This window comes from Phacochoerus africanus, chromosome 8 (assembly GCF_016906955.1).
Source record: "Phacochoerus africanus isolate WHEZ1 chromosome 8, ROS_Pafr_v1, whole genome shotgun sequence".
In the NCBI taxonomy this organism is placed as follows: Eukaryota; Metazoa; Chordata; class Mammalia; order Artiodactyla; family Suidae; genus Phacochoerus; species Phacochoerus africanus.
In genome coordinates this window covers 63,233,952-63,253,544 of record NC_062551.1, presented here as the reverse complement: position 1 = coordinate 63,253,544, position 19,593 = coordinate 63,233,952, and the positions used below count along the sequence as shown (strand labels likewise).

General features: G+C 67.7%; 2 protein-coding genes across 3 annotated transcripts; one reads left to right on the top strand and one right to left on the bottom strand.

The window, feature by feature from the left end:
- The first annotated feature begins 446 nt into the window (after positions 1 to 446).
- ACAP3 (ArfGAP with coiled-coil, ankyrin repeat and PH domains 3) lies at positions 447 to 14,558 on the top strand. Of its 2 annotated transcripts, XM_047791034.1 has the most exons (24): positions 447 to 581; positions 4,222 to 4,279; positions 4,834 to 4,953; positions 5,152 to 5,205; positions 6,283 to 6,341; positions 6,841 to 7,024; positions 7,503 to 7,547; positions 7,678 to 7,773; positions 7,860 to 7,934; positions 8,328 to 8,339; positions 8,923 to 9,035; positions 9,121 to 9,172; positions 9,371 to 9,471; positions 9,546 to 9,657; positions 9,864 to 10,072; positions 10,148 to 10,217; positions 10,347 to 10,441; positions 10,519 to 10,721; positions 10,920 to 11,027; positions 12,061 to 12,159; positions 12,252 to 12,472; positions 12,684 to 12,793; positions 12,886 to 12,996; positions 13,078 to 14,558. In XM_047791034.1, exons 1-24 carry the CDS (start codon positions 535 to 537, stop codon positions 13,223 to 13,225), a joined length of 2,502 nt encoding a protein of 833 aa, XP_047646990.1. In that variant the 5' UTR covers positions 447 to 534; the 3' UTR covers positions 13,226 to 14,558. The 2 variants fall into 2 exon arrangements, with proteins under 2 accessions (XP_047646990.1, XP_047646991.1); XM_047791035.1 differs by lacking the exon at positions 8,328 to 8,339.
- Positions 14,559 to 14,982: 424 nt separating this feature from the next.
- On the bottom strand, positions 14,983 to 19,593 carry SCNN1D (sodium channel epithelial 1 subunit delta). The gene is made up of 12 exons (XM_047791419.1): positions 19,103 to 19,593; positions 18,354 to 18,561; positions 18,081 to 18,271; positions 17,698 to 17,786; positions 17,463 to 17,626; positions 17,277 to 17,375; positions 16,949 to 17,066; positions 16,741 to 16,819; positions 16,611 to 16,668; positions 16,391 to 16,446; positions 16,201 to 16,276; positions 14,983 to 16,085 (listed from the first exon to the last, which is right to left on the bottom strand). Exons 1-12 carry the CDS (start codon positions 19,591 to 19,593, stop codon positions 15,822 to 15,824), a joined length of 1,893 nt encoding a protein of 630 aa, XP_047647375.1. The 3' UTR covers positions 14,983 to 15,821.

Here is a 19,593-nt window from a genome sequence, read left to right as displayed (position 1 = left end):
ACCAGAGGCGGGGCCGGGCTTAGGGAGCGAGTGCAAAGTACCGGCCCAGGGGGAGGCCGCCACGGCCCCGCGCAGACCTGCACGCTTCCGCACCCGCCAACTCGCCCCCTCCCCCCGCCCCCGATTCCTCTCGCCACGGTCCGGCTGAGCGCTGCTTGCCAACTCCCCCGGTTGTCTAACGGCTGGATCGCTGGACCGCGCGGAGTCCGAAGGCTTCCGCGGATGTTGTCAGGCCCGCCCAGACGAAGGGGGCGGGACATCGGGGCTTTTGGCGACGCTCCCCGGCAGTGACAGCGGGCGTCGCGCGCGGCCAGTGGACATTTGGCGACGCTCCCCAGCGGTGACAGCGGGCGGCGCGGGCGGGCGGCGGACTTTGGCGACGCTCCCCGGCGGTGACAGGCGGGGCGGGGCGGTGGCGCGGCGGCCTCGTTCCGGAGCGGGCGGGCGCCGAGCGCGGCGCGGGAGGGCTGGCCGGGGATGCCGCTCTGGGCGCCGCGGTCCTCGTGCCAGTGAGCGCCGCGCGCCGCCGCAGCCATGACGGTGGAGTTCGAGGAGTGCATCAAGGACTCGCCGCGCTTCAGGTGCGCCCCCGGGGCGCGGCGCGGCCCTTAGCGGTCGGCTAGGTCGCCGCCCCTCGGGGCACCCGGGGCCGCCGGGGGATGGGCGCAGGCGAAGGCGCCGGGGCCGCCTTTGTGCCCGGCGCCCGGGCCGGAGGCGAGAGCGGGAGGACCCGCCTTGGACAAAGCCCGCAGCGTCCCGGCCCCAGAGCCCAGAACAAAAGATGCTCCTGTGCTGGTCGCGGAGGGTTTGCGCGTGGGGCGGGGCGGCCGCCGGCGAGGCCACCTCTCGTGGGAGTGTCCACCCGCTTTGTGTCTGCACCTTCGTGCTGGCCACCTGGACAGGGCTGAGACCCTGACAGGCCCTGCAACCCAGCTCTGGCCAGGGTCGTCTGGCTGCGAGGGGCGTCCGCCGTGGAATCTGTCTTGGTCCGTGTGCCCAGACCAGTCAAGGGGAACAGGCAGCTGGAGCAACGTTTAGAGCCTGGGGTGGCTGCTTTGCAGGAGTTACCCAGGCTCCTGGAGGGGTGGGAGCTATCTGAGCGCCCCAAGATACTGGTGGAGCTTCCGGGCTGTGCCTGGCCCTTGGTCTTCGCTTTCAGTCCTTCCTGGGAGCGCAGGCGTGCTTATCTCTGTGGACATGTTCATGATGTGTGTGCACATCTGCTTTAACGGGGCACCTCTGCACCCTCCCTGGAGGTCCCCGACCCTGGTCATGAATGTGTGGGTGAGCTGCACTCCTGGACTGGCGTGCTTGACGCATGCGTGCAGACTGGTATCGGGTGCACGCAGATGTGTGCATTTATCCATTCTTAGTGTGGATACATATGCGTAGTGGGTGTTTGACGTGCAAGTATGAGCTAGGCACTAAGCATGCGTTGGTTTGTTCATGTGTATCCATGGGGGTACACAGTTATGCACACGTGTACACAGTATCTATCAGTGCGCGTGTCTGTATGTGCACTGTGCTGTTGCATGCACGCACATTTGGTCACGCGTGTGCATGTCTGCCATACCTCTACATGTTTGCACTTGGTCACGTGTGCGGGATGTCTGCGTGTGGGTGCCTGGAGGGCCTCAGTATCAGCACCCTTACCCCTGGGTCCCTAGAACCTGCCCTTTGCACCACTGCCGTACAAGGAGGTCAGCAACCAAAGCCTGGGAAAGCTGGATGGGGGATTTTGGGTTGGAGCAGAGAGTGGCCCCAGGCCCTGGGCCGGGGCCGATGGCTAACTCCTCTGTGTTCTCCCGTCTTCTGTTCCTGACTAATGGAGGTGGAGCGTGAGCAACTCAGGCACCCACGATCCTGGGCCCCCACCATGGCTCACTGCTCTCCAGGCCCAGGCTGTGGGGGCAGCGTGGAGCCAGGGCCTCAGCGGGGAGCCTGGGCCTGGCTGAGGCACCCCAGCTTCACCCTGGCCCCTTGCTGAGAAGCTCATGCTCCTCCTTGCCCTCGTGGGCCCAGCTTGCCCAGTCCGACTAGGGCTACCGGCACTGCCTTCACCTCCAGGCCTTCCCTCCCAGCCAGCCTGCTTGCCTGGGGCACCCACAGTGGGGCACTGGGTGCAGAGGCTGCCCAGGCTTTGCCATGCTTCCTTTGAAAGTGCCCAGCCAAGCCCAGGGTGGGGGCCATGGAGATCCCCTGACCTTGGGCCATATAAGCTGCATGGGGTGGGTTTTGGGTTTGGGCTGAGATACGACAGGGCTTTGAGGCCGCCTCGGGGTCCCCCTGTCCACTCACCCCCAGGTGCTGCTGGGGACATAACCCAAGCCTGGACTTCCTGGCAGCGGGCAGGGCTAAGGAGGGTTAGTGTGGGGGGACTCTGCCTGTCTGCTCTCCATCTGGGGAGAGCCCCAAACCTCAGGGTGCATGTGGCTGGGAGGGTTCAGACTTTCAGCCAGAGCGGGGGCACCGCCCACCCCTTGTTCTTGGTGCCCCTCCCCTGGGTGGGGCTTCGGGCGCTGAGTCACGGCTCTGGTGGGGAAGCGGACCTCACCCTTCTCCCCATCCTCCAGGCTGCTGGGAAAATCCTGGAGGGATGGCGGGAGAGGAGGCCTTGGCCTGTGGGGGTGGGGAGGGGAGCACAGAGGGGCGTGGCCCCCCCAGGGCTCTCCGCTGGTGCCCATCTGGCGCTCTTGAGCACATTCATTCTTCATGGTGCAACCCCACTCTTGCCAACCGTCTAGGGATCAGCCCCCACCTCCAGCCCAGGGGTGCCAGCCCTTCGTGCAGCAGCCCAGGGCAGGTGGGGTGGCTGGGTTCCCGGGGCTGTGGTTCCCTGTGCAGTAGCCCCTCCCGGGTGGGTGGGCCTTCTCTGCCCCGGGACCCTCGGGGTGGGGGCAGCATGGAGACGCTACAGCAGGGGTCACAGGCCCTGGACTCCAAGCCTCTGGCAGTCTCAGTGGGTGTGGGCCACTGCTGGTCCAAGTAGACATCGCCTCTGACCCCTTCCTGCTTTAGCCCCTGGGGAAGGGATGGGGCCCTCAGAGAGGAGGAGGGCACTGGGGACCTCCAAGGGCCCTGGCTAGGGCAGCCTAGCACTCACCCCACAGGAGGGACTGAGTCCCTGCCCCCAGGCCTGGGAGACCCTGGAACACGCCCCCCCACCTCCGCCAGCCCCAGGGGTGGCTCTGGGCCAGCGAGGGGCCACTAGACCGAGAGAGCCTCTTCTTTGCCTGACCCCACCCTAGACCTGGCCCTGGAGGCCAGAGCTCCATATATCACCGCCTTGTTCCTTGTCCCCAGGAGGCCAGGTGGGCCTGGCTTGCCAGCCAAGTGGGCTGGGGGTGCTGAGATCCTGGCCCTGTTTCCCTATTTCCTGTTCCCAAGCGCGTTTGGGGGGGGTCACGTGCCTGATCCATCTGCCTCTTGCCTGCCTTCCGGGATTCCTTCCGTCCACTGGCTTCTCTGGTGATGTCATGCCTTAACTCTTACCTCCCCGGGGCAGCCCCATTGTCAGGCTGCCCCGGTGGGAGAGGGCTTCTCCAAAGGAGGTCTGACCCCTGCTCCCTCCAGGCAGACAGTGTGCATTTGGTATTTTGAGGTTGGGGGAGTCTGGGGCGGGGGGGGGGGCGGGCACTGCTCCACAGGAGTCTCCTGGTGCCAGTGCCAGAACAGGCTGAGCGGCAGCCCCAGGCCCAGGCTCTGGCTGAGACTGATCTGCCGGCCCCAGGCCAGAGTGGGCTGCGGCAGGAGCTGAAGGGCCACTCTGGGCCCTGGAGAGGTTCAGGGGCAGGGCGGCGGGTCACCAGCAAGGCTTGGTCCTGGCCCTGCAGGCGCACCTCCACCAGGGCTCCAGCCCCTCTCTCTGTTCGGCACTTGTCTGATCTCTGCCCCCTTCGCCTGGTCCCCAGACCCCAGATGGGGTCATCACAGGCAACTGGGCCCGGAGATGGGGGGCCCTGGCAGCTCTGGAGTCATGGAACTGGTCCCGGTCCTGTTCCGTCCCCACTGCCCTCTTCCCCAACCTCCCCAGGGTGGCGGCTGCCTCTCCCACCTCCCTTTCCTGGTCTGTCTGAGAAGCACAGGGGCAGGTGGGCCTGCAGGAGCCAGTAGCCATCAGCAGAGCAGCCCTCCCCACCGCCAGCCCTGGGAGGCGAGGCCAAGCCAGGGGCGGGGAGGCTGGCCACAGGGGGTTCTTCAGCCATCCTGTCCCTGTTGCAGGGCAACTATTGACGAGGTGGAGACGGACGTGGTTGAGATCGAGGCCAAGCTGGACAAGGTAAGGGCCTGTGGGGTCAGCCGGAGGCCCAGCCCTGCCTCAGCGCACCCATAGCCACCAGAGTGGGCACATGTGCTTGTGTGCCCAGAGTGTCCACGCTGCGCACAGCCGTGTCTGCCTAGGTCTTGGCTTGCCAAGCCAAGCAGGGGTGGGCGCTGGGGGGGGGGTCACTTGCTGGGGGCCGTGCTTCTGAGTGACTGGGCCAAGGGCGCGGGTCTGGGAGGAGGACGGCGGGGTGGCACCGCTGAGGCCCCCGCTGGCTGGTCCTTGCTTTGGGGCCCTCCTCCTTCTCCCACCTCCCACCCTGGAGCCAAGGCCTGGGTGGCACCCGGCTGTCCTCCCAGCACTAGGTGGGCTCAGGAGGGTGGGTGGGCAGTGGCATTCCTTCCCTGCCCAGGCCGCTCAGGGGCAGCTGTGTCCTGGGCGCTGGTGGGCCCTGAGCTGAATTCCAGCTGCCCCTGGGCGGGTCGCCGCCTGTGCGGCCTGGCCTCTCGGTGGTGGCAAGGCCAGGCTCGCAGGCGGCCCGAGGGTCACCCGCTCCATCTCGTCTGCAGCTGGTTAAGCTGTGCAGCAGCATGATCGAGGCCGGCAAAGCCTATGTCACAACCAATAGGCTCTTCGTGAGTGGCGTCCGCGACCTGTCCCAGCAGTGCCAGGGGGACGCCGTCATCTCGGTGAGAGGGCAGCTGACCTCTAGTCAGGCACAGGCATGGGCAGGCATCCCCTGGCGGGGCCCTGGCCCTGAGAGTGGGTGGGTTTCAGTGCTGGGCGGCGGGGCGCCTTTGTGGCCTGCAGGCGGGAGATGCCACCCGCTTGGGGGCACGGCCCGTCCCAGCTGAGCAAGCATGTTCCGTCCCCCCCCCCCCGCCCAGGAATGTCTGCAGAGGTTCGGAGACAGCCTCCAGGAGATGGTCAGCTACCACATGGTAAGCCCTGGCGAGGCGTGCGGGGGGCCAGCTTCCTCATTGAGCTCGTCCCATCCCAGGCAGCCCCCCAAGGGCTCCCTGCAGGCCCCCACCTAGCGTGGAAGGCTCTGGGCTGGCTCAGAGCTGAGCTGACAGGGGTGGCCACGCTTCTGCTCCTACAGCCTGGGGGTGTGTATCCCCGAGATGCTACAGTGTCCCAGGAGATCCTGCCTGGGGTCTTGGGATGGGCAAGGCCTTAGAGGCTCATCCAAGGCCAGCGGGCAGGGGTTATTGGCCAGGCAGTGGAAGCATTGCCCAGGCTGACCCCATGGCCCCTGGATGACTCCTAACCTCCCTGCTACCCAGGCTGTGCCTGGGTGACCTTGAGCCCCCAGGCCCCCAGCACAGACATACAGAATGGACCAGGGCCCGTGTGGGTGGTCAGCTGTGGCCTGGAAAGCAGAGCCCCAGACTAAACAAGGAGCCCCACACCCCTCAGGGGAAGTTCAGAAATAAACCAGCGCAGGATAGCTCGGCCTGCTGTGTCTGTCTGTCTCTCTGCTCCTGGCCAGGGCTCAGCCCCCTCTCCGTGGTCAGGGGGTCTGATTCTGGGCCCATTCGGCGCTGTGGGGAGGCCTCTCCAGCTCCCCGCCCCCCTGCTCCCCAGACCAGGTCCCTCTGGAGCCCCTGCTGTGGCTCAGTCCCTTCTACCGCAGGGCTGGTCGTCCTCAAGTTGGCCTCCCCAGGGCAGCGGTGGTGGGTGTCACGTGGTGCCCTGTGTGCGCATGCCCTGTCCAGGCTGGCATGGGTGGGGCCCTAGCTGGGACCAGTTGGGACAGCTTTAGCCTCTAGTCTGGCTGAGAGCCAGGCGGGGGAGATGGGCAGGTGGTCACAGCTGTCGCCTCTGGGCGCCATCCCAGGCCCGGGGGCTGCACCCAGTTCTCTGGACCCTGTGAGGCTGGCTCCGTGAGGGTGACCAGCTGGGGCCCAGGCGGGGCTAGATGGGGCTTTTCCTGGTTCTCACCCGAGGGTACAGAGGCCTGGCCTCTGAGGTCCTGTGGGGCCCACTCCTGATACCCTCCCCCCCCGCCCCCCCAGATCCTGTTTGACCAGGCCCAGAGGTCTGTGCGCCAACAGCTCCACAACTTCATCAAAGAGTGAGTGGCCTCTCCTGGCTCCGAGAGGGGTCAGTGGTGACACACATGCTGGAGTGGACAGCGGACACAGCTAAGCTTGACAGGGGAGGGTCTAGGGGCTCTGGGTAGGGCTCGGCAAGGGCTGGGCTGAGGAAACAGTGCTTGGAGGTCGGGGAACCCAGGGGCAGCCGGCGGGGGCCTCAGGCAGGGGTGAGGGTCGGGGAGCAGGTGGGGCTTGGCAGGGGTCTAGGACGGGCGGGGCTCTGAGCTCAGCGCTGTGAGTATAGTTGGGGGCTCCTGAGTCTGGAGTCCAGGGTGCTGCTGGGGTCACCCTAGGCCGGACCAGTCCTGGGAGTGAGGCGGTGAAGGGATGAGGGGCCTGGAGGAGAAGACAGACAGCGATGTCCCGGGGAAGGGGGGGTGCCACAGGGAGGCAGCACAGAGGGGCTGGGAGCAGGGGGAGGGCATTTCCTGAGCGCACCCTGCCTCGACCCCTGACCTGACACCCCCTGGCCTCCAGGGACGTGCGGAAGTTCAAGGAAACCAAGAAGCAGTTTGACAAAGTCCGGGAGGACATGGAGCTGTCCCTGGTGAGGAATGCCCAGGCCCCGAGGCACCGGCCCCACGAGGTGGAGGAGGCCACAGGTGCCCTGACCCTCACCCGGAAGTGCTTCCGCCACCTGGCCCTGGACTACGTGCTCCAGGTCAGCTGCCGGGTGTTTGGCGGGAGGCTGTTGCCATGTCCCTGCAGCCAGGGAGCTGGCATCTGGAGGGGTTCCTCTGGCTTGAGAACAGCTGAGATGCCAGATCTTGGGAAGGGACCCGGGGGTGGGGGCGGGGGTGCCCAGGCCAAGGCCAAGGCCCAGAGGTCGGGATGGGCTAGGGACAAGCCGGGGCTTCGAGCTCAGAGGGCGGGGGCCTTGAAGACCTTCCTGGGGCGGGGCTTGGAGGGGCTTGGAGCAGGGGTGAGAATTCTTGGCTTCACACATGGGAGGCACCCAAAGTCCTGAACTGGGGAAGGACTTTGGGGCCTTGGGAGGATGAGACAGACACAACCTGGAGGAGCCAAAGATGCGCTGGAGGTCTTGGAGCCACACGCAGCCCAAGTGGATGCTGTGGCCAGGTACAGGCCCCGGCCCGCCTGGGCCCTGACAGCCTTCACCTGCTCCCTCCTCCCCACAGATCAACGTCCTTCAGGCCAAGAAGAAGTTCGAGATTTTGGATTCTGTGAGTGCTGGGCGAGGGCATGGGGGGTGGGGTGCCCTGAGTCAGGTGTGTGTGGCAGGTGCGGTGTGGGGTGAATGCACATGTCCTGGCCGTGCCTGGGGGCCTCACCCGTGCGCCCCCCACCCCCCAGATGCTGTCCTTCATGCACGCCCAGTACAGCTTCTTCCAGCAGGGCCACAGCCTGCTGCACCAGCTGGACCCCTACATGAAGAAGCTGGCGGCTGAGGTGAGCCCACGGAGGGAGGGGGCCCCGGGGGCCAGGGGGTCGCGGGAGGGGGTCCTCCACGTCCCTCCCTGTGCCCCTTCCCACAGCTCGACCAGCTGGTGATCGACTCGGCAGTGGAGAAGCGGGAGATGGAGCGCAAGCACGCCGCCATCCAGCAGAGGGTGAGCCCGGTGGCCCCCGCCTCCCCGCTTCCCCCGCCCCGGGGGGCCCTCACCCCTCTCCCTGCGCTGCCCCCACCCCTGGCCCAGGCCCGCGCGCCACGCGAGCTGTCCCTGTAGTCAGAGGCCAGGGGGCCACTCGGCACAGGGTGGAGAGCGGTCACCTCGCCGAGAGGCTGGCGCCAGCCCCCTCAGCCCATAGACGCCCGGTCTGGCGCTGGGAGGGGGCTCCTGCTGGGGCCTCTGCTCACCTACCCGACAGCTGTCCTGGCGCTGCCGGGGCGGAGAAGGGCTGCGGGCGGGAGCAGCTGTTGCGGCACCTCCGGGAGGCTGGCGGGAGGGGCGGGGCCTCGCTCACTGGCTCTCTCCCTTCCCCCGCCCCCTCCTGCTCCGCAGACGCTGTTGCAGGTGAGTGGGCGTCCTCCCCGGGGTGGAGGGGGCCGGGGGCGGGGCCTCTGCCCGCCCCGCCCCGCGGCGTTTCAGCACCAAGGACACCTCCGCGGGCTTCGGAGCTCCCGGCCCCGAGCGCCGCCCTGGAGCGGGGCTGCCACCAGCGGAGGCGGCCGGGCTGGGACGGCGTCCGTCCCCTTCGGGAGCAGCTGCAGCTGTTCCTTCCTGCCCCCCTCAGCCCGGGGAGCAGGTGGCTGGGCCTCCTCTGCCACTGTGGGACACACAGGACAGCACTCAGTGTCTCCCCAGCCCGCGTGAATGGAGCTCTGTCAGGCTGGCGGGAGCAGCCAGCTGGCGACATGAATGGGGCACTCAGGATGGGGGGAGGCAGCTTCCTTCCTGATGCCCAAGGCTGCTGTCTCTGCAAGGCTGGGGTGGGGGCTGGAGCTCTACGGGCCCCCACGGGGGTTTCAGGTCAGGAAGTGTCTGTGAAGACCCCCTTCAGCCTTGGCTCTGGGGGAGTCTGGGGGGGTGGCGGCAGCAGTGTCCCTGCAGCTGGGGGCGGGGTGCTTACTGGCGGCCGGGCTCCGACCGCCCCCAGGACTTCTCCTACGATGAGCCCAAGGTGGAGTTCGACGTGGATGCACCCAGCGGTGTGGTGATGGAGGGCTACCTCTTCAAGAGGGCCAGCAACGCCTTTAAGACATGGAACCGGTGAGTGAGGGCCCTTTCTGGGGGGCTGCAGGGCAGACACGCGCCAGCCTTGCCTGACCCCTCCTGGTCCTTCCCCCCCACCCAGGCGCTGGTTCTCCATCCAGAACAGTCAGCTGGTCTACCAAAAGAAGCTCAAGGTACGCTGGGCCCTGGGCCGCCCCACCTGGACCAGGGGTGGGTGGTTGGCACAGGGCTGAGGACGCAGACGGGCACCGAAGCCTGAATGGTCAGGGGTCGGAGACCACTGCGTCTCTCAGGCAGAGCAATAAATGGGTGGTCAGCGCAGGAGCAGGGGTGGGTGCTGGGTGCGAGGGCCACAGCGGCGCTGCCTGCAGGACGTGCTGACCGTGGTGGTGGACGACCTCCGGCTCTGCTCCGTGAAGCCCTGTGAGGATACTGAGCGACGGTTCTGCTTTGAGGTCGTGTCACCCACCAAGTGAGGAGGCCCCGCCCAGGGCGAGGGTGTGGAGGGAGCCCTTCCTGCCCGGCCTGACGGTCCCCTCCCTCTAGGAGCTGCATGCTGCAGGCTGACTCGGAGAAACTGCGGCAAGCCTGGGTGCAGGCTGTGCAAGCCAGCATCGCATCCGCCTACCGGGAGAGCCCCGACAGCTGCTACAGCGAGGTGGGCCCTCCTGGCATCCTGCAGGCTGAGTGCAGGCACACACGTGCATGGTGTGTACGCACACATGTGTGTGTGCGCATGCCTGTGTGTGCGGGCTGGTGCTTCGGGGGCATTGGCGCCTGTGTCTGGGGAGGAAGAGGGGTCCCGCTGGGGAAACCGGGGCTGGGGCTCCTGCAGGGCTGAGTGGCCCCTCACCCCGTCCCCAGAGGCTGGACCGCACGGCGTCCCCGTCCACGAGCAGCATCGACTCCGCCACAGACTCTAGGGAGCGCAGTGTCAAGGGCGAGAGTGTGCTGCAGCGGGTGCAGGGTGTGGCCGGCAACAGCCAGTGTGGGGACTGCGGCCAGCCGGACCCGCGCTGGGCCAGCATCAACCTGGGCGTGCTGCTCTGCATCGAGTGCTCGGGCATCCACAGGTAGGCATGGGGGCGCGGGGCTGGGGGGCTGGGGCACAGCCACGCCCCGACCCACCTCCTCCCCTCGCCCTCCAGGAGCCTGGGTGTCCACTGCTCCAAGGTGCGGTCCCTGACTCTGGACTCATGGGAGCCAGAGCTGCTGAAGGTGTGTGTGTGTGGGGGGCGCCGCAAGCCACCAGATGCAGGGGGTGGGTGGCGGTCGCTGGGTTGGCAAGCTTGGGGTGGGGGGTTCCCGTGAGCCGGGGCTGATGCCCACGCAACCCTCTCCTGCCAGCTGATGTGTGAGCTGGGAAACAGCACCATGAACCAGATCTACGAGGCCCAGTGTGAGGGGCTGGGCAGCAGGAAGCCCACGGCCAACAGCCCCAGGTGAGTTTGGGGCAGCCTGGGCAGGGCCAGGGAAGCCCCAGGCCCTCAGTGGAGACTCATGTCTGGTCTTGGTCCAGGCAGGACAAGGAGGCCTGGATCAAGGACAAATATGTGGAAAAGAAGTTTGTGCGGAAGCTACCCTCAGCCCCGGCCAGGGAGGCCCCGCGGCGCTGGCGGGGTCAGAAGTGCCAGCGCTACCACAGCTCTCCACGTGCCCCCACCCCCCGCCGCCAAGTCCGGATGGAGCCTGTCCTGCCCTCAGTGGCTGCTCTGTGTTCAGGTGGGGGTGCCGGCAGGCATGAGTGCAGCCCAACTCACAGACCTGGGCGGGCTGGAAGGGGGCTCCATCATGGGGGGAGCTCCTGGACCCTGGACCCCAGGGAGGCGGCGGGGGGAGGGGGGTGGAGGGAAGGAGATGGGGCCCCAGGGCGCCCTCTGCTCTGCCCCCTCCCAGCATGGCCTGGTTCCCACCCTGCAGCGGGCTCCGTGGAGCCCAGGTTCCGCAGAGATTCCCTCTTCTGCCCGGATGAGCTGGACTCCCTCTTCTCCTACTTCGACGCAGGGGCTGCTGCAGCCGGGCCACGCAGTAAGTTGCCTGCTGCCCATCCCCTCCCCTGCCCAGCCTGGGCTGCAGAGCGGGGGACAGGCATGGCTCGCCGGGAGGGGGCAGAGTGCTGGACGTCCGTGGCCACTCGGGTGGGAAGGACGGGCACTCCTTGCAGGAGGGCCTGGTCTGGGGATGGGGAGTGTTTGGGGTCAAGCGGGGCTAAGGCTGGGACAGTATCTTGAGGGGCTGGAGGTCACTTGTCCACTGACTTGGGGGCCGCTCCCATAACCCTCTGGAGCGATGTGTGCTGTGTGCACACAGGAGTGTGTGTGTGAGGGCATGACTGACTGTGCGTCTGGGTGTCCATGCGTGTGTGTGACTGTGCCCGGGTGTGTGTGTGCACAGCTGTGTGCGCGCGCATGTGCTGTCACCCATCCAGCTCCCTAGAGACAGTTGTGTGCGTCTTTCCGAAACCCCTGTGGGAGTCAGGGAGCAAATGCTCTCCGTCCAGGCCGCCCCCGAGGGCTGCCTGTGAAGGGCTTACCAGCACCCCTGGCCTGGGGAGCGTGGGGAGCCTTCCTGGGCGGTGTGGGCAGAAGGCACAGCCTGGGGCCAAGAACTGGCAGGGCTGACGGTGGTGACAGGAAGTGACTTTGGGCAGCAGAGGGTGCCGCCTCACTGTCCCTAAGCCTGGGGCTGTCCTGGGAGGGCGGCCCTTGGGTGAACTGGGTCGGTGCTCCTCACTGCTGCCCGGGGCCCTGTCTGGCGCTTGGCGAAGGCCGCTCTCTGGGGAATGACCTCCCCGCACGCCCTGGTCACAGACGGGGCTGCACGGGGCTGTGCTTCAGCTCCAGCATCCTGCTCCGGCTGACCTGTGAGCGCCCCCCGGGACTGTGCTTCTGGGGGGATGCTCCTTGGCTCCTTTGAGCCCTTTCCCCCTTCTCCGCCCATCTTGGGCAGGGCCCCCCTCTGCCGCCTAGCGGGCTGATCCTGCCCCTGGGAGAACCCCCTGGAGGGTGGGTGAGGGCTCTGGGAGGAGTGGCAGGACCTCTTCTGCCCACAAACCCTGCAGGTCTGAGCAGCGACAGTGGCTTGGGGGGCAGCTCGGACGGCAGCTCAGATGTCCTGGCCTTCGGCGTGGGCTCCGTGGTGGGCAGCGTCACGGAGGAGGGTGGGTGCTGCCTCCTCCCCCCCCCCCCCCCCCGCCCTGCCCCTTCCCCAACGCCAGGCCAGGCCACCGCCCTGACCTCTCTCTCGCCTCAGAGGGTGCCGAGTCCGAGGAGTCCAGCGGCGAGGCTGACGGAGAGGCAGAGGCCTGGGGCCTGGCAGACGTGCGCGAGCTTCATCCTGGGCTGCTGGCGCACCGCGCAGCGCGCACAAGCGACCTCCCCGCCCTGGCCACGGCGCTGGCGCACGGGGCCGAGGTCAACTGGGCGGACGCCGAGGACGAGGGCAAGACGCCGCTGGTGCAGGCTGTGCTAGGGGTGAGTGGGCTCGGCCGCGCGGGGACGCAGGTGCAGCGTCTTCCCAGCCTCTCTCTCTCTGTCTCTCTCTCTCTCTCTGTCTCTCTCTCTCTCTCTCTCCCCCCGGCGCAGGCGAGGGCCTTTGGCCTCCGCTAAGGCGTGGGGCGGAGTGGGGAGCGCAGGGCCCTTCCTCTGCTCCGCTCAGCCCCCTCCCGCACCCCGCGGTCCCCAGGGCTCCTTGATCGTCTGTGAATTCCTCCTGCAAAACGGAGCGGATGTGAACCAAAGAGACAGCCGGGGCCGGGCGCCCCTGCACCACGCCACGCTCCTGGGCCGCACCGGGTGAGTCCTGGGCGCCCCGCCCCCGTGGGCCGGGTCGCCCCCCAGTGCCCGCCGCGCGCGGGCCCGCCCCGACGTGCCCCCTCCTCCCTCAGCCAGGTCTGCCTGTTCTTGAAGCGCGGGGCGGACCAGCACGCCTTGGATCACGCGCAGCAGGACCCACTAAGCATCGCGGTGCAGGAGGCGAACGCGGACATCGTCACGCTGTGAGCATGCGCGCGCGGGGGCGGCGAAGGGGGTTTGGGGGGATGCGGGCGGGGGCGCCCCTCACGCCGCGCCTCCTCCAGGCTCCGTCTGGCGCGCATGGCCGAGGAGATGCGCGAGGCCGAGGCGCCCCCCGGCCAGCCGGGGCCCCTGGCGGGCAGCAGCCCCACGGAGCTCCAGTACCGCCGGTGCATCCAGGACTTCATCAGCCTCCACCTGGAGGAGAGCTAGGCGGCCGGGCCTGCCTGCCGGGCTGCAGCCCCGCGGGTGAGGACCGCGGGCTTGGCCGCCGCGAGCCCCAGTGCTCAGGGCAGCCCCGGAGCCCCTGCTGCCTGCGCTGCCCTCCTCGGAGCTGCCCCGACCCCGGAGCTGGGAGCCGGGAGAAGGGCCCTGGCACCGAGTCCTCGGAAGCTCCAGGAGGTGCGGTGCCGCCTGGTGCCCCTGACCCCACCCAGGGACCCTGTGTCTTCAGGTGGCCCCTTCCTGGGGGGCCTGAGTTGCTCACGTCACAAACCACTCTCCAGGCCCCGTGTCACCTCGTGTTCCTCTCTGCTCCCCCAGGCCTGTGTCACCTCATGCCCCTCTATCCCTGGGGCGCCTGCCACTTTGTGCCCCACTCTGGCCTCAGGGCCTGTGTCACCTCGTGCCCCCACTTTACTGCCCACGAACACTGACCTGCAAGTTGGGTCCTTCCTACACCTGTGGCCCCTCCGCTGGGCCTGGGGGCTGGTGGCTGGCCACCAGCGCCTGGCCAGGGCCGAAGGGGCAGCCCATCCAGGGAATCAACCCGTGTACCTCACTTAGTGACCCCAGCAGCATCCAGGCTGGGTTTCTTGGGTGCTTGGGGCGGAGGGGACGCTTTGGTCTGGGGGCTTCAGCCCTGGCTGGGCATGGATGTCCTGAGGCCTGTGGCTGGCTACGCAGGCCCTCTGGCCCCACAGCCCCGCCCGTGCCCGCCTCTTCCGGAGGCACTTATCCCCGTGGGCGGCAGGGCGGGGCGCTTGGCACCCCTGCATCAGTGCCCTCCGTCACGAGCCGAGGGGGTTTTCTACAGTGACCTCATTCTCACTTTGTCTCGTGTCTTTCTCTGGACTCAAGGACCACCTTGACCCCCAGCTCTGCCTGCTGCTGGGGGTGGCCCTGCAGCTCGGCCCTGCCCTCTCGCCAGCCTTGCCCCTGCCCGGGGCTGGGCCCGCGGGTCCTCAGCTCGCTCCCCAGGGCCCCCCGATGCCTTCTGCAAGCCCCCTTCCCTGGAGCCCTGGGGCAGTGGCTGGACCTCTCCCCAACTTGGGCCCTTGGCCAGACCAAGGCCATTTGGCTGGTCACTATGCAAAGGCTGCCCAGGGAGGCTCCATGGGCAGCAAAGTGGGTGCTGACCAGGCCCCCAACTCCCTTGCCTGCTGGCTGTGACCCCTAAAGAACAGAATGAACTCCTTCTTCTCCCTGCTTGAGCTCTGCCCCCACCTCCCACCCCGCCGCCTGCGATGGGACCTCTGCCTGGGCCTCGGCTGGCGGGAGCCCCTCCACTCCAGATCACAGTTAATAAATGGCCGCTTGCACCCGCTGCCTCGCTCACCCGCCTCCCTCCACTCAGTCTCAGCCGGGGAGGGGGTATCTGTGGGTCCCCTGCCTTCCCCAAGGGGAGGCCCTAAGTGGGCCAGTGCCAGTGGCACTCCCAAAGGGTGGAATGAGCCAGAATCCGCTGACCCCACCAGGCCAGGGGCCTGATGGAGGCCCCGGCTCCTTTGATTAAAACCAACTCCTGGAGCTCCCATTGTGGCTCACTGGGATAAGGACCTGACCTCTCTGTGAGGAGGCAGGTTTGATCCTTCACCTTCCTCAGTGGGCTAAGGATCCAGCATAAGTTGTGGCAAAGGTCACAGATGCATCTCGGATCCAGTGTTGCTGTGGCTGTGGTGTAGGCCGGCAGCTGTAGCTCTGATTCAATCCCTGGCCCGGGAACTTTCATATGCCGCGGGTGCGGCCCTAAAAAGAAAAACAAAGACAAAAAGACAAACAACCCCTGATACCCCCAACGCCCGCTCCCAGGCTCCTCTGCCCTTTTCTGGGATGGACACCGACTGGCAAGGATGGTCTGGATCCGGCCCTGTGCCCCGGGCAAACCCTGGCCCTGCGTCCTGTCCCCCAGGCCCAACAGCACGGCAGTGGATCCAAGGATGTGGAGGCGCAGGCTGACGTGTTCTGCTCCCTCGGGAGGGAGGGCAGCAGGGACACACTCGGCATGAGGTGGAATCACACATTTTATTGCAGAGCAGCCCAAGGTCACCGGATGCCCAGCCCTGCTCTTCCCTTCCTCCCATGGCCTGATGCTTGTGCACACTTGCACATAGGTGTAGACAGATGTGTGACACCGACACCAGACACAGACACACTGCCACGTGGGGGCCTCCCTGCCCCCTGCGCGCATGCACATGCACTCATACTCATGGCAGATGTTCTGTATCGCCTGGAGCGTGGGACCCCGGTGTGGTGGAGGCACTTCCTCCCTGCCCTGGGCCTCCTGGAGACTTGTGGGGCCGCCACTGGGCAGGGTGGCTGGGCTAAAGAGAGGCCCCGATGTGCTGGGGGTCCAGGTGCCTGCCTGCCCTCGGGCTCCTGAACTGCTACTTCCCGTGTCCTGGGTTTGGCTTGGCTGGCCGGGGGAGGTCCCCTGGGGCTGGCCACCCGGGACAGCCCGGAGAGCCCACTGCAGCCACGGCACTCCGGATCAGACCCGTTTCGTCCCGGCTCAGGTGTCAGGCATCGCGGGCCCCCAGTTCAGCTTGGCTGAACTCTAGGTGAGGTTTCTGCGGGGGCCCCAGCAGCGTCACGGGAAGCGGGGCCAGCTAGGCCCTTGGGCATTTGATGTCATGCCTGCAGCTGCCGGGCAACAGGTTGGTCTCTCGCTTGGAGTGGGCTCCCCTGGGGCTGCACCCGGCTGGCCCCGAGCCCTGTGGAGCTGGCGGCAGCACAGCAGCAGGGTGAGGGCCGTGGCGTCTAGCAGCAGCTCCAGCACCTCCAGGACAGAGAGGACGGAGGAACCGAACCACAGGCTCCAGAGGCTGCCCATGGCCGAGAGCAGCTGTGGCACCTGCCAGCATCGGTGGGCAGTGAGCAGTGCGACCTGTGCTTGGGCCTCCCCGGGGAAGGCAGCCACCACCCGCTGGCCCCGTGGCACCCCTGGCCCTCAGTCCCAGGCAGCTCACCGAGTAAACAGGCATCTCGTCCACCGTGCGGTAGTTGAGCTCCCGGTAGAAGATGTTCACCTTGGCAAGTCTGCTCCTGGGAAGGATAGGTGGGAGGGGCTGGGCCTGACCTGATGGCAAAGCCCTCCTTGGGGGCACTGAAGCATGAGGATGACAGGGGGCGGGGGGGGGCGAGGAGTGGTGCACCCACCTGGGGCTGGGGCTCCGGCGGCCACCTGGCCTGTCCAGCACAGCCGGGATCCAGTCCTGCACACACAAGGATCACTGTGGCCGCATCTCCTTCCAGCCTTCAGGCACTGCGAAGCGCCATTAGGGCAAGACCTCGGGGCAGAGGCCGGTCTAGAGAGGACTCCCTGCCCATGAGCCCCACCTGGTTGCCCGCCCTTCACCCCACCCCTTGAAGGACTCACGGCTGACTTGGAGGAAGGCCACCTGGAGACCCCGGCAGTGAGCTTGTAGGAGGACTCCCTGGGGAGGCAGCCCCGGTCACATCCCTGTGTGGGGTCTCGGGCATCCCCGACCCCATCGATCCCCACTCACCTGCAAGGCCTGGGGCAGCGAGAGGCGCAGGGAAGCCGGTGGGTCTCCAGGTCCTGATAGAGGCGGTAGAAGCAGTGGCCTGGGGAGAGGGTCACCGGTGAACCGACTAGGAGTGATTGACTGGGGGGGTGGGGAGGTGTGCATGCTGCCGGGCAGCCTGGGACGCTGCCCTCAGCAGCCCACACGGATGGGCGGGATTTGGCCTCACCCCAGGCCGGGTGCCGCGTGTAGCTGCAGTACTCAGCCCCTGCCGGCAGGGGGTAGAGGTAGTAGCCGCAGGAGCAGGTGTCCACCATCAGCTGTTGGAAGCAGGAGACCAGGCAGGCCTGGGGGGGGGTGGCAGCAGGGGACTGGAGCTGGGCGTCTGGGACGCGCATCCCTCTCCCAGCGGCCCACTTCACCTCCTCCCCACTGGCTGGCCCACTCTCCCCCAGCGCCTCTTCTCTGGGCTCTGACTGTTTTAGCCTCCTCCGCCCCACCCCCGTCCCCCTCCCTGGTCTCCCCTCGCCGGCCTCCCCACCCCCACACCCACTCACCTGCTTGGTGTAGGAGGCCTCGTACAGCAGACGCACGTCCACGCTGCCTGCGCTGTGGGTGCAGTGCCCATAGGGGCTCCCAAGCCGGTGCACCTCGTCCTGGGGGGAGGCGGCTTCTTCAGTTCTGCCGCCCCCTTCCCTAGGCCCCGGGGCCCCGGGGGTTGGGCACAGAAGTTGGGAGCCCACCTCTCGGATGCCAATGGTGGTCTCTGTCCCCGGCCGGATACTGAAGCCCTGGTGCTCCAGGAAGGGTGTCTGGTCATGCCTGTGGATCAGCACCTTGATCCCGGCCTCCGTGAACAGTAGAGGGAGGTGGTCCTGCAGCTCAGCCCTGAGGACCAGGCTGATCCCTGCGGGAGGTGGGGGTGAGGCCAGGCTGGCCTGGTTGCCCCACCCTCACCCAGCCAGGGCTGGCACTCACCGTGGGTGATGCCTGGGTGCTGCGCGGCCCAGATACCGTGGAAGGTGTAGCAGCTGCCGTAGGTGGGGTGGTGGGACGTCTGGAAGTGCCTGGAATCAGGGACCACGCTCACACCAGCACACCACCTCCACTTACCCTGCCGCGTCCCCCCTGGAGGTACCGTAGCTGCCTTGCCGCTGGAGGGAGCCGTTGAGCCAGCAGCCCGCTGGGGAGCGGAGGGGCGGGGCGGGGGCGGGGCGGGGGCGGGGCGGAGGGGAGGGGCGGGGAGGCGGGGCGGGGAGGGGCGGGGAGGCGGGGCGGGGCGGGGAGGGGCGGGGAGGCGGGGAGGGGGAGGAGAGGCGAGGCGAGGCGGGGCAGGGGGCGCGGCTGGCGCCCGCACTCACCCGGCCTGGCAGTCCTGGCCGTCGTAGCGGCAGGAGGAGACCAAGTGACCGCCGTGGCTGCGGTGGCTGTCCTCGGGGGCGTTGGGCAGCAGGGCCAGGATGTTCACGTAGTGGAAGCGGTACCACTCCTGCGCGGCCGTCACGCCGGAGGAGTAGGCTCGGTGCACGCAGTCGCCGCCGGTGCGGTTACACTGGGGGGGGGGGGTGGCGGGGTCCGTGTGGGGGCGGGGCCTGCCACGTGCCACCCGGACCCTCTGCGGCTGAGACACTCACCAGTCGGAAGCCCACCCTGTTCTGGCCGCCGAGGGGGCTCAGCCTCTGCAGGCGGATCCCGCGGTCCAGCTGGAAGGCAGGCTCGAAGCCCGGGGCCTCGGCCCCGGGGTCCTCCTCGCTCTCGCTGAAGTTGAACCCATAAAGGGAGTAGATGTTCTCCCGGGCAAAGTCGTCCAGCGCCCGCAGATGGCGGCGGGCCGGCCGCGGTCTGGGGAGGGCGAGGGAGGGGCCCGCGGAGTCAGAGCCACCAGGGCTGCACACCAGCCCCGCCCGGCAGGGAGCCCCCCCCCGCCGCTGGGCTCCCCCCCCAAGGCCCCGCCCCATCCTCAGATGCCTAGAAAGGGGATCTGGACCCGGAGCCAGGGCTGCAGGGGGAAGTCAGACCTCCAGCCTGGCCTCCAATCCCCCCTCACCCCACGGACCCCATCATCCTCTGGCGCAGTCACAGCCCCTCCCTGTCTTGGCTCCTGCTGCCTCCCCCACTGCAATGTTGCCCTGCTCCCTTCTCCTGGGGGCCTGTCCTTCTGGAAAGCCCTCCTCCCACTTCCCCTCCCCCTCCCTGGGCTGCCCAGTGCCTGGGTGTCCCTCCAGGGTGGCACTGGTCACACCAAACTCCAACTGGCTCTCCTTCCCTTTTAGCCTGCCCCCAGGGCGCAGGGGTTGGGGAGGTAGGTGGTCCACTCTGGGGAGTCCCGCTGTGACCACGCCAGGGGAGATGCTCCCCCCCCCCGGCTGGCCCCAGCCCTCACCTATGTGGGTTCATGTCACACAGGGTGACCGATGGGAAGAGCTTTCGCTCCGAGTGCACTGACACCGCCATGACCACTGGGTAGCGCCAGTACTGCTGGAAGAGGAGCCCGAACTGCCAGTAGAGCACACCCAGAGCGCCCGCGAGCAGCAGTGCCCAGGTCGCAGTCTTGAGGCGGTTCTGGCTGGAGCAGACGAGGCGGATGGTGCCGTGGATGGTGGCGTTGGTGCAGAAGAAGGTGACCAGCTCCCTGAAGGACGCGTGCAGCTCCACAAGCCCCTCCCTGCGTTCCTCCTCTGACGGTGGCGGTGGCAGTGGCTGGGGGCACCTTCCGGCCCCGGGCCCCCCGCCAGCTGCTTGGGCTGAGGCTCCAGCCTGTGTCGGAGAAGTGAGCCTCAGCAGGGCCCCAGCCTGACCCCCCCCCAGCGCCCTGCCCACCACGGGGCTGTAGGACTTCCATTCCCAGCCTTGTCTCCCAGCCACTGGTGGCAT

What these genes read in the sequence shown, in the direction of transcription:
- ACAP3 (XM_047791034.1), top strand. Translation starts at nt 535, where the DNA reads ATGACGGTGGAGTTCGAGGAGTGCATCAAGGACTCGCCGCGCTTCAG. An exon ending in TGAAGAAGCTGGCGGCTGAG is followed by an intron (nt 7,774 to 7,859) that starts GTGAGCCCACGG and finishes CCCTTCCCACAG; the next exon opens with CTCGACCAGCTGGTGATCGA. An exon ending in AACGCGGACATCGTCACGCT is followed by an intron (nt 12,997 to 13,077) that starts GTGAGCATGCGC and finishes CGCCTCCTCCAG; the next exon opens with GCTCCGTCTGGCGCGCATGG.
- SCNN1D (XM_047791419.1), bottom strand. Translation starts at nt 19,593, where the DNA reads ATGCCACCAGTGGCTGGGAGACAAGGCTGGGAATGGAAGTCCTACAGC. An exon ending in CCACCATTGGCATCCGAGAG is followed by an intron (nt 17,376 to 17,462) that starts GTGGGCTCCCAA and finishes GCCTCCCCCCAG; the next exon opens with GACGAGGTGCACCGGCTTGG. An exon ending in GGCCTTCCTCCAAGTCAGCC is followed by an intron (nt 16,447 to 16,610) that starts GTGAGTCCTTCA and finishes TTGTGTGTGCAG; the next exon opens with GACTGGATCCCGGCTGTGCT.